Source organism: Eulemur rufifrons, chromosome 15 (genome assembly GCF_041146395.1).
Source record: "Eulemur rufifrons isolate Redbay chromosome 15, OSU_ERuf_1, whole genome shotgun sequence".
NCBI classification, from domain to species: Eukaryota; Metazoa; Chordata; class Mammalia; order Primates; family Lemuridae; genus Eulemur; species Eulemur rufifrons.
In genome coordinates, this window is record NC_090997.1 from 41,868,021 (window position 1) to 41,879,774 (window position 11,754).

Below are 11,754 nucleotides of genomic sequence, written 5' to 3' on the forward strand. Positions count from 1 at the left end.
GGCCACGCCCCGCAGCCAATCGCGGCGGGGGAGGGTCCGCTGGCCCCGCCCCGGTCTCCCGCCGGGCACGCGCAGCTCGCGCCTGCGGAACTGCGGCTGCGGTTCTGAGCGGGCTCTGGGGCTGTGTCCATTGAATGACCAGGAAGGGTGAGGCCCTCGCGGTGGCCCTGGGGTTGGGGCCGAGGGTCGCGGGCCCTCAGAGAACTACACCCGCGGAGACAGAGTCTCCGCCTCCAATTCTGGGCCTCGGGGGAGGCAGGTCCCCGGTTCCGGGAAGCGGCAGTTCGTAGCGGTCTCGGATGGGGGTGGGGGTGGGGGTGGGGAAATAGCCCCGATTTGGGGCCTCGGACAGGGTGGCCTCGCCCACTGTGAGCGCCACTGGTTTCCCGCATCCCCTTCTCGACTGTAGAGCTCATCTCCCAAGCCTCTGAATCCGGGAAGCCTTCTCGGGCTGCCGCCAGCTCTCCGGTGCCCCCTCCCCGCCCCCAGCTCGTTGTGAACGTCATTTTATTTATTTATCTCTAAGACAACTCCCCTCCCCCATTCTGGGCCCCTCAGGGCAGAGGCCAGGTGAATCCAAAACCGAGAGCCCGCGGATGCTACCCTGTCCCGTGTGGCTCCCGGGAGAGGTTGAAAGGCCCGCCCCGCAGGGCTCGGTGGCGACTGGCGTTGGGGGTGGCGGGGCCGTCGCGAGCCCAGAGCCGGAGGACCCGGAGCCCCAGGCCGCGGGCTCTGCGGGCCTCCCTCGCCGCAGCGTCTGGCTCCTCCCAAGCCTGAGACCCGGGTGGGATCCGGAGCCGGCCGCTGCCTTTCCCAGAACTGAGGCTTGCGGAGTGTCTGCAGGTGTTCGCCAACTACCTGTTGAAAGTGGCTTCCCGGATTAGATCGGGAGGCGGGAGAGCGAGGAACCTGAATTTTAACGGAGTATTTTAGGGGATGTTATGCATACTATTAATAGATTTTAGAGTCAGGAAATAACGCAGAAGAGTGTAAGTGTCCCGGTTTGTGCCCCCTAGCTTTCGCTGCGAAGCGTTCCTGCAGAATTGCTTCCACGTAAAGGGACCTTCAGGAAATTTCATAGGACACCAGCTGGCATTGAGAAACGCACTGTCCCTGGGCCTTTCCAGGTTTCCAGACAGTTTGATTTCGAGACAACATGTCTGCTTCGGTGAAAGAAAGCCTTCAGCTTCAGCTGCTGGAGATGGAAATGCTGCTTTCTATGTTTCCTAACCAAGGAGAAGTAAAACTTGAAGATGTAAATGCCCTGACGAATATAAAGAGGTATTTGGAAGGCACAAAGGAGGCGCTGCCACCAAAAATCGAATTTGTGATTACGCTCCAGATTGAGGAGCCCAAGGTGGGTGCCTTGATTTGTTTTAACTGTTGCTAGGTACCCAGTTTTTAACTGAAACACCTGGAACATGAGCTTCCTGTCCAGGAAACAAATAGAAATATTCTAGGTGCATATTTCTTTTACTTGTTTGAAAGCCAAATATAAAATATGTGGGATGCTCCATAAATTGTCTTCAGTAAATATCCTGAATTTTATATAAATATACACACCTTTTTAACAAAATGCCTATTTTTTTTACTTGAAACTATCTTGTAATCTTATATCACCATTATTATTTTGTTCACTCATCCAGTTTCTTACCAATCCAACTGTTGTAGTATAGACTACCTTTTATATATGTCATGATTTTCTCAAATCTAAACATTGCCTATAACAAAACTGGCTTTTAAGGGGTGAGTGAATGTTTTTTTGATAGCACCGTAACACAGAAAGCAAATACAGATACAAAATCTAAATACTAAAAGTGAATTTACCTTCGTCTTCTGATCCGTTTATCTCCAGCAACATTAGCATAGCATAGGTTACACGTGGACTGGGGCATTTGAGAACCACTGTTTTAGCTATTTCCTACTCATCCTTCAGTTGTCATTCCCTCAGAGGAGACTTCCTGGTTCCCCAGACTGGATTCTGTCCCGCTGGTTACACACTTCAATGGAACCCTCAACTTTTCCATGGTAATGCTTCTCACAATTGAAATTAAATACTTGCTATGTGTAATTATTTGTTTAATGTGTGTCTCCTTCACGAGGCCCTAGACTTCATGAAGGGCAGAAATAGTGTCTGGCTTCTTCACTTTATTGCAGCACAGGGCACCTGGCACATGTAGTTGTTCAATAAATATTTGAAAGAATGAACGTATAAATGGAAAGAATAGCATATGTAAAGTACTTTGTACATAGCTGACACTTAATAGTAGCAATAACTATTTCACATCTCAGAATCATGCAGTTGCCATTGATAAACTAGCTTATGTGATTTTATGGTATTTAAATCTATTTGATTTTCATTTTAAGGTGAAAATTGATTTGCAAGTAACCATGCCTCACAGCTACCCCTATGTAGCATTGCAGCTGTTTGGACGGTCAGCTGAGCTTGACAGACATCAGCAGCTACTTCTCAACAAAGGTCTCACTTCTTATATAGGGACTTTTGATCCAGGTGAGCTGTGTGTATGTGCAGCAATCCAGTGGCTACAGGACAACAGTGCATCCTATTTCCTGAACAGAAAGCTCGTGTACGAACCATCTACACAAGCAAAGCCAGTCAAGAACACATTCCTCCGAATGTGGATCTACAGCCACCATATATATCAGCAGGACCTAAGGAAAAAGATTTTGGAAGTTGGGAAAAGGTTAGATGTGACTGGATTTTGCATGACAGGAAAGCCTGGTATAATCTGTGTGGAGGGTTTCAAAGAGCACTGTGAGGAGTTCTGGCACACAATTAGGTACCCTAATTGGAAGCATATTTCCTGTAAGCATGCTGAGAGCACGGAGACGGAAGGAGATGGTGAGGACCTGCGCCTTTTCCATTCTTTTGAGGAGTTACTGCTTGAGGCCCACGGTGACTATGGGTTAAGGAATGACTATCACATGAATCTGGGCCAATTCTTAGAATTTCTCAGAAAGCACAAAAGTGAGCATGTTTTTCAGATATTATTTGGTATTGAAAGCAAAAGTTCGGAGTCCTAGGAACCTATTAAGAAGCCTATGCTCGTAATTGCACTAAGTCAGTATTTCTGTCAATAAGACCCCAAAAAAGGCCTGTGGCTGTGTAGCTTCCTTGTGAGAAACCTAGCTCCAGAATTTTCACGTGGCAATGAATTTCAACTGATAATGAAACAAATGGGCCTTTTAACTTTATAACAGTGAAATTGTGATGTTATCTCTAGGTTCTTGTGTTAAATTATTTAAAAAACTATTTCATTGTATATTAATAAAAACAATCTATTTAAACAGTGAGGCTGATTTGATTAAAGAGGAGTCCAAAGCCCACAATTAACATCAAAAATCAAACTGCAGTTATGAATTAATAAATGTGAATAACATTTCTCCCTTTCATGATGCTAGCACACAGGTGACACACCAACTTTCCTCTTTTATTGTTGAAAATGGACCTAAATCAAGTTTAAAATGAGAACAAAAAGAAAGCACATGTTTACCTCACCTCTTTAACTATTTTGAGTATGTTCTTTTAGTAAAGCTAGATCCTAACAGCCATGGCTGTTAGGAATCATAGAAATGAAGTCTCCAGAGTAATGAAGATGACACACAATTCTGTGTGTGTTCTGTGATGTTTATTTACATCAGTTGGTTAATGATACCAGGGATAATGATACCAATATTCTTAGTTCAGTTTTTACCCACGAAAAATACATGGTTTCTTATCTGCAAAGTGTTCCCCTGGTTTCATCCAACCTTTGCTTGTGTACCAGTATGCATTACTGAGCAGGGCAAGAGAGTGTCGAGAGGGGACCAGTGTGGATGGTTGTACCATCACCTTACTGGGAACAAAATCTCAAATTCTACAGTTTGGTGATAAGTTATAGCCATCTCTTCTGAAAAATTCCAAGCTCCACAGGCTTCAGCCTTTTTCAAAATAAGAGATTATTTTAATGATAAATACCCCATTTAAGGTAGATATCCATCCTCCCCAAAAGTGTTTAGGAGTCTCATGTGTGCTAAGGGATGTCATAAGCAGCCTCTGCAGCTTTCCCTGTTTCCGTGGTCTCTCCTTAACTACTGCTGCCCTTTCGTGGGAAGCATTCCATTATCGGCTCCCAGCCACTTCCACTGATGCTGGTGCCTTGGTTCCCTCAGGATGCCAAAGCTGGATGCTGACATTTAGTAACAGGGACCCCTCCATATTTTGTGACACATCCTGTTAGATGCCAGTGTTACCTGTTCCGGGGACCTTACAGAAGTTCTGATCAAACAGTGCCTTGTGGTTTTACGCTGAGCCTAGGATGCAGACACGTGCCCTTGGGCTTGGGAGAGGACATAACGGACCAGCAGACCCTGTGCCCATGAGGCCTTGGAACAGGGTCTACTTTGCCCCACCTGCTTTCTTAGCTCAGAATGAGTTTCCTCTCAGGGCACACTCGCACTGTCAAGCCAGGGCTCACTGTGGCCTGCCCTGCCAGATCATCCAGCTTGCCCATCCGTGTTTCCATCCTGGCCGTGGACGTGCTGGAACTCAAGCTGGGGCCTCACACTTAACGTATATACAAAGGGAAGAAATGTGAATTACACTGCCAAAGATTCACTTCTCAATGTTTACCAGGACTGAAAACAAAATATAGGAGTTGTTTTCCCGCATAGCCTCCCGAAAGCTATCAGTAAGTATAATTAACGTTCACAAGACTTTAGGACCTCAACAGATATAACTCCAATAAACTTTTTTCCTTTTAAATGAAACAATATGTGCCATCTACCTACCTCATAGAGGTTTGTTTCTATGATTAAATTAGCAAATGTAGCCACAGCAAGATAAGCGCAAAGAGCTAAAATATGGAAGAAAAAGTAGATGATTTACCCAACTCGAAGGAAATAAATTCTAGTTTATGAACTCTTTACTGTTTCCATAGCTATTTCTGATGATAATTTCTGAGAACCTACTTTTGCGTGCCCAATCTGAGCATTCATCAATACTTTTTTCCTATTAGGAGCACTGGTAATAGACATTTATTATGGGAGAAGTGTGGGTTTTATAGGAAAAAAAATTCAAAACTCAAAAAATATATATGATAATTCAAAACTCAGCTTTGTATGTACAGAAGATTGCTAGTTGTGTTTGCACAGCCTGATAGGAGCACATACAACAACCCTCCTCCACACCCCCCCAACACACGTACACAGCGCTTACCTTGGGGGGCCCCCTTCTCTATACATTGGGAGGAGCTCCTGGGGAGATGCTTGTGAGCTCTTGGTGCTTAAATGCCTGGTGCCCCCCTCATTTTTGGTTGTTCAGCACCTCCTTTGAGCTACCCAACATATTCTCTTTTGTTCTTAGAAGTCAGAATCAGTCTCTGTGGCTTGTAACTTAAGAATCTTGATAATTGTATATATTTTTAAATGGTTATTTTTGAAGAGTGCTTGTTTATAAAAGTTGCAGTGTCTTTTTAAATTTTACTTAATTAAAGCAGGCATATCTTCAAGTGTGTTCTTTGCTCTTCATTCCTTGTTGGTCTATTATATGTTAAGCTAAGAGCGGAGGATGTTTGCATAGTGAATTGGAGAGTGGGCCAGGTGAGTTGGCAGACCATGTGTGACACAGGGGCCTCTCAAACAGTCCTAAAACATTTTGGTATTAGGCCACAAACGTGTTGCCTGTGAACCCAAGTGGTGGTATACGACTGCTAACACACACCAGCCACCCCCTCAGTGCAGGCCCTGAGATGTCTGAGTTCTTTATAGAACACTTTTGAACAAAACAATTGTCTTTCATTTGCTTTCATCTCAGGTAGCGCAGTAGTAAGTCAAAAGGAGAGTTTCTGAAGAGGGTGTAGTTTTCACTTGAAAGTCATAATCCTGATTTGCCACAGAAGCTCTGGGCCCTTTGGATCTCCCTCATAAGGTCCACGTGGTAGAACTAATTTCACTGCAGCCCAGACAGCTGGAGAGACCTTTCTTTCCAAGCCCAAGGCTTGGAAGGAAGCATTTGGATCAACCCATAAGTGCAAGGCACACAAAATTTAAAGAAGCCCACCAAATAATGGGGGGCCTCTTTAGTCATAGGAGGAGCAAAGTACCCAACTTGTTCCTTGCTATGGCGGGGACATCCCCACATGCACCAGACCCTGGACCTCCACTAAACTTGCCTGAGCTGGCAGGCTCTGTGTTCTCATGGGGTTTATCTTCCACCCTCTGGCATCCAGGGAACGAATGACTCCCACTCTCCAGGTCTTGTTGGCATGTCATCATCAATGTGTTGGGTCAGCATGCTGCCCTGCACAATGGTAAGTTGGTCAAGGTCGGCTATCAAGAATTATTTTCTGACACGGAGTCAGAGAGTTAATGTAATGCTGAAAAAAGACAATCTGTATTGCTGCTTATTGAGACAGAACAAACCACTTTAAGTGCTTTCTACTTCCTCAAATAAAGGAAAAGCAAACAAACAAAAAAGCATTGACCAAATCAATAGCTAGCTACCTACTGATCTGCTCCAAGAAAGAGACCTTAACTGACAGCAGCTGCAATTGGAATCACCATCAGATTAAATGTCTGAGTATGTGTGGTCTTTCTTAGAGACCCATCTGTCTACTACACACGCCAAAGGTCGTGTTAAATCACAATGTGATAAGAACCACACTCCTGCTTCTTTAAAAGCTTTCGGTGGTGGGACTCATCTCTCCAAATCTCTTGGTACTTCCCGATAGAATAACCATTTATTTATGGATTAGGGATCCAGGTGCATCTATCGCCATGGAAGGCAGAGAAATCAATTCTAACTCTTCACTGGGAAAACGCCTGGAGGGTGGGTTCATTCCTATAGCATACACTGTGTCTCACAGACCACAATGGTTCCCAGAGACCCCAGAAATTTATATTTGTTCAGAGCTATTCCCAGATGACTTCCAAAAGGCCTAGTAGTTTTCCTTCTGCAGTGCAAGAAAGAAAGATTTTGGAAACGTACAATATTATCACAGAGTTCTTCATCTTAGGGGTTTTTCATATCTATGTGTGGCAATTTGGTGACACTCTGTCTTGGTGGCTGCAGTCAGGCTTTTCTGCTGTTGTTACACTTATCAAGTAGGGCCTAGGTGGGTTGCCCATGTATTTGGTCCTAAGCCAGGCTGTATTCAGCAGGTACGTACTGGTGTGGCTGTATTGCTTTTCTACAATGGTATCCATTTTCCTCCGCCAGTATCTATGCTGCCTGACTAATTTTTTGAACATCATTTCAAGCCAGGAAGCCCTGTGATTAACTCCCCACCACCAAAGATTTCTGTGGGCCAAACTATTCTGACTGTATCGGGCCTGCTCCTATTATGACTGTTTTCACCTTGTCTGCAGTTAATTGCTACAAAGTGCTGCTATCAAGCCTCTACCCACCTCCAAGATTCTGATGTCTCCCTTGAAACGGGGAACACTTGTTACCACAGCATTTCCCACCAGCCGTCCCGGCTCACAGAGAAGAGTCACGAGAATGCTTTTCATGGATGCCGGTGTTTCCCTCACGCACATATTTCTCAAGGTCTTAGTGGAAGGAGAGTCACTGATAGGCCCTCTCGGGACATTTAGGGGATTGTTAGGACAGTCAGAGCGCATACAACAAAGCCACACAACATTCCTGTCTTTGTAAATCTTTGAAATCCTCTGTATTATTTCAAAGCATGTTTGCATTCTCAGTTTCCTTGAATGTGGGTTATTACTAAGTCCATATTTCACTCACCTGTCTGAACGAACAAGGAGAAACACTTCCAGCTGCTCGAGGCCGCACCCTGGATCCGCAGTCTGTGGCACGTGTACCTGTGTCAATCCGTACTGCCCAGGCCAAAATTATGTTTCTCCTGCCTTAGTATGACGTTCTCAGAGTCCCATACGCTTTTTTCTTGGGTTTTTGCCAGTATATATGAACAAAGTCTAGAATTTTTTTGACCTGAATCTTCTCCTGTGTTTGACTTGTTAACTCTATCCACCACAGCCCCTCTCCGTGCTGGAATCCGATTTTATGTGTGTAGAGATAATGAGAAAAATGTGGGAGAAGCACAAGGTAAATGGGTTTCCCTTTACAAGGTAATTATTACCTCAGGTGAAGTCATTACAGGCTCTTCACGCAAGGCAGTAACAACCTCTTTAGATAGGAAGAGCTCTTGCTTTGATTAGCAAGAGAGGACATGTCAACTATCCTGGTTTTCCTGGGACTGAGGGGTTTCCTGGGACATAGAACTTTCACTTCTCAAACTTGGACTATTGTTCACCCTATGTAGGATATCATCAGTCCTCCAAATCCCCCTCCCCATAGATCCCCATTCTAAATCAAGGTCCTACTGTTTCTTGGTCAGCATTCTAGCTTTTACATAAGAGGCCTGGTGAGGATGTGAATTCAACTCACGGTGTAATCAGGCAATAGCAAGATTAAGTATGACCTTGGTTTTCAATTATTTCAGCCTTACAGCTAGTTAGAGAGAAGAGATTTCTTTCAGTAGAAACACAGGAAATTTTCTAGTTTTTAGAATGTGTCTTGAGCTGAGAATTTAAGCCTCGAGCCTAAATTATTTCTCTTTTTGTATCCATCTCTCCTAGAAACAACTACCCCTTCCCAGAGGCCTGGAATTTCTTACCCTCAATGCTGTTTCATGGCAGCAGTAATTTGATCCACCAAAATCTCCCTTTCCTTGGATAATGTATCCCATGTGTGTTTTACCTCACGGTTGTGTTTATGAGGTCCCAAACATGTTTTGTTACATTTAATTTTTATTAACTTTTTATTTTTATCATTTGTATTTAGGCCTTTAATCCATTTGGAGTCTACTTTTTCATATAGTGTAAGGTCGGGTTCCAGTTTTAATTTTCTCCATGCTGTCAGTTTTTCCAGTCCTTTTACTAACATTCTATTCTTTATTGATTTTTGTGCTGCCTTTGTAACTCATATATTCTTGTGAGTTTCCTATTCGCTTCCATTGTTCTATATGTTCTCATGACTTCATGTATATGTAAGTACATGTGTCTGTAAGTAGAGTAATTCCCCTCTTGGCTTGGGTCCTTATTTCTCGATTATGAAGAGAAGTCAGTTAAAATATCCAGCTACTAATATTATTGTGAATTAGTGTATTTCACCATTTATTTTCTGTCAATTTTTTTCATGTATTTTGAGGCTATTTTATTAAGAGCATAGACAGAATTATGTCTTTTAACGATTGACCTTTTTAAAACGCTCTCGCTGGTAATACGCCTTGCCTTGAAGTCTACTTGTCTGATATTAATAGAGTCACACCAAACTGAGCTTACAGTTTGTATGAATTATCTTTTCCCATCCTTTTATTTCCAACTTTTTTTTGTGTCATTATATTAAACATGTCCCTTATAAACAGCATATACTTAGATCTTTTTTTAAAAATACAATCTGACAATTTTTGCCATCGAGTTGGACTGTTTAGTTCACTTGCATTTAACATAATGACCACTAAAGTTGGGTTTAAGTCTACCATCCTGCTGTTTGTTTTCTGTTTATCCCAGGAGTGAAGCTGTCAATTTATGTTGTTTTTTTCCTCCTTTATCCTTCTTTTGGATTAATCAAGTATTTTTAAATGATTACATTTAATTCCTCTATTATCTTTTTAACTATATCATTTTGTATTATTTTTAGGGTTACCTTGGGTGTTACAATATGCCTCCTTAATTTATTACAATATTCCTTGAATTATTGCAATATACTTTAAATTGAAAGGTTTGTAGATTGTTCATAAAGTGATACATTACTTGCTACAGTTATTCCTTGAATTAATAAACCACTTTCTGAATAATGTACAAACCATACAACAGTATGATTGCATTAATCCCCCTTCTACCCTTTGTCCTACTCTTGCTGTATATTTTACTTCTACATATAAACCCCACATACAACTTTGAGAGGCTGAGGTGGGAGCAGCGCTTCAAGCCAGGAGTTCGAGACCAGCCTAGGCAACATAGGGAGACTTCTATCTCTACACAAAATTTTTCAAAAATTAGCTGAGTGTGGTGGCACACACCTGTAGTCCTAGCTATGCAGAAGGCCGAGCCAGAAGGATCACTTGAGCCCAGGAGTTTGAGGTTGCAGTGAGCTATGATTGTGCCACTGCATCCTAGCCCGGGTGACAGAAGGAGATCCTGTGTCAAAAAAAAACCAAAAAAAACCCCCACATACATTATTATTTGTATCAAACAGTCAATAGTCTCAAACTATTTTTAAAATGGTGTATTTCTCATACATTTACCCTTTCCAGTGCTATGGTTTCTTCCCATGTGCTTCCATCTGGGATTATTTTCCCTCAGCCTGAATAACTACTTCCCTTAGTATTTCTAGTAGTGTAGATATGCAGGTCATAAATTATCTCAGCTTTTATTTTGCCTTAATTTCTGAAGGATATCTTCTTTGTGTATAGAACTCTTTTTAAAAAATTTTTATTTTTATTTATTTAATTTTTTTTGAGACAGAGTCTTGCTCTGTTGCCCCGGGTTGAATGCAGTGGTATCATCGTAGCTCACTGCAACCTCTAACTCGGGGGTTTGAGCGATTTTCCTGCCTCAGGCTCCTGAGTAGCTGGAACTACAGGTACCGCCACAACGCCAGGCTAATTTTTCTATTTTTAGTAAAGACAGGGTCTCGCTGTTGCTCAGGCTGGTTTTGAACTCCTGACCTCAAGTGATCCTCCCGCCTCAGTCTCCCAGAGTGCTAGGATTACAGGTGTGAGCCATCGTGCCCAGCCTGTGTATAGAACTCTTAAGTTTTATTCTTTCTGCACCTTAAAGATGTGTTTCCATTATCTTTCATTTTTTCTGCTGAGAAGTTTGCCATCATTCTTATTGTTGTACTTCTGAAGGCATGGTGTGTGTCTGTTTTCTCTGGCTGCTTTTAAGATTTTTCTCTTTATTTTTGGTTTTCAGCAATTTGATTATGATATTCCTAGGTATGGCTTTCTTTGTGATGATCTTGCTTCAGGCTTGCTGGCTCTGGATCTGTCAGTTGATGTTTTTCATTAATTTGAGAAAATTCTTTGCCATCATCTCTTCAAATAGTCGTTATACTCTAGTATCTCTCTTCTCTCCTTCCGGCACTCAATAGCACATATATTAGACCATTTCATTCTGGGCAACATCTTTCTTTCTCTTTCTCTCTCTCTCCTTTTTTTCTATCTATGCTTCAATTTGGATCATTTCTAATGACCTGCCTTTGAGGCCATTCATCTTTTTTTCTGCTGCCTCCAGTCGGCTAAGCTCATCCAATAAATTCTTAATGTCAGATATTTTATTATTTTAGATCTAGAATGTACATTTAATTCTTTAGATATCCCATTTTTTGATAAGGTCATCCATCTTCTTTTCCATTTTTTCCCTCTAGTTTTATTAACATTACTATAAAAGTTATTTTCAAATCCTTGTGTGATAATGTCAGGGTAATCTCTCAATCGACTTGTACTGATTATTTTTTCCTCCTGAATTAGGGGTCACATTTTCCTGCTTATACAGGCAGTCCCCGGGTTATAGACAACCTGACTACAAACGGGCTCCCAAACTTCCTAAGGATAATTTATAATTAAATTAATAATTCAGGAACTAGCTGCTTCTGTGCATGTAAACAAACAAACAAATGGCATAAGTGATTCGTTGGTGCAGCATCTTTGCGCTAGTGGCTAGTCTTATAGAGAAGCAGCTGATAGAACATGAAGAATCAGAAGATCCAGAGCCAAGAAAAGTTTA

General features: G+C 42.3%; 1 protein-coding gene across 4 annotated transcripts; it reads left to right on the top strand.

The window, feature by feature from the left end:
* Positions 1-98: 98 nt before the first annotated feature.
* On the top strand, positions 99-3,183 carry RWDD2A (RWD domain containing 2A). Of its 4 annotated transcripts, none has more exons than XM_069488158.1 (3): positions 99-147; positions 1,017-1,357; positions 2,368-3,183. In XM_069488158.1, exons 2-3 carry the CDS (start codon positions 1,157-1,159, stop codon positions 3,043-3,045), a joined length of 879 nt encoding a protein of 292 aa, XP_069344259.1. In that variant the 5' UTR covers positions 99-147; positions 1,017-1,156; the 3' UTR covers positions 3,046-3,183. The 4 variants fall into 4 exon arrangements, with proteins under 4 accessions (XP_069344259.1, XP_069344258.1, XP_069344260.1 ...); XM_069488157.1 differs by having other exon boundaries at positions 1,128-1,357; XM_069488159.1 differs by lacking the exon at positions 99-147 and adding an exon at positions 1,937-2,028 and having other exon boundaries at positions 1,303-1,357.
* The last annotated feature ends 8,571 nt before the right edge of the window (positions 3,184-11,754 follow it).

Excerpts from the sequence above, each read along its gene's own strand:
- RWDD2A (XM_069488158.1), top strand. The coding sequence starts at position 1,157 with ATGTCTGCTTCGGTGAAAGAAAGCCTTCAGCTTCAGCTGCTGGAGATG. Across the intron at positions 1,358-2,367 it reads TCCAGATTGAGGAGCCCAAG|GTGAAAATTGATTTGCAAGT; the intron begins GTGGGTGCCTTG and ends TTTCATTTTAAG.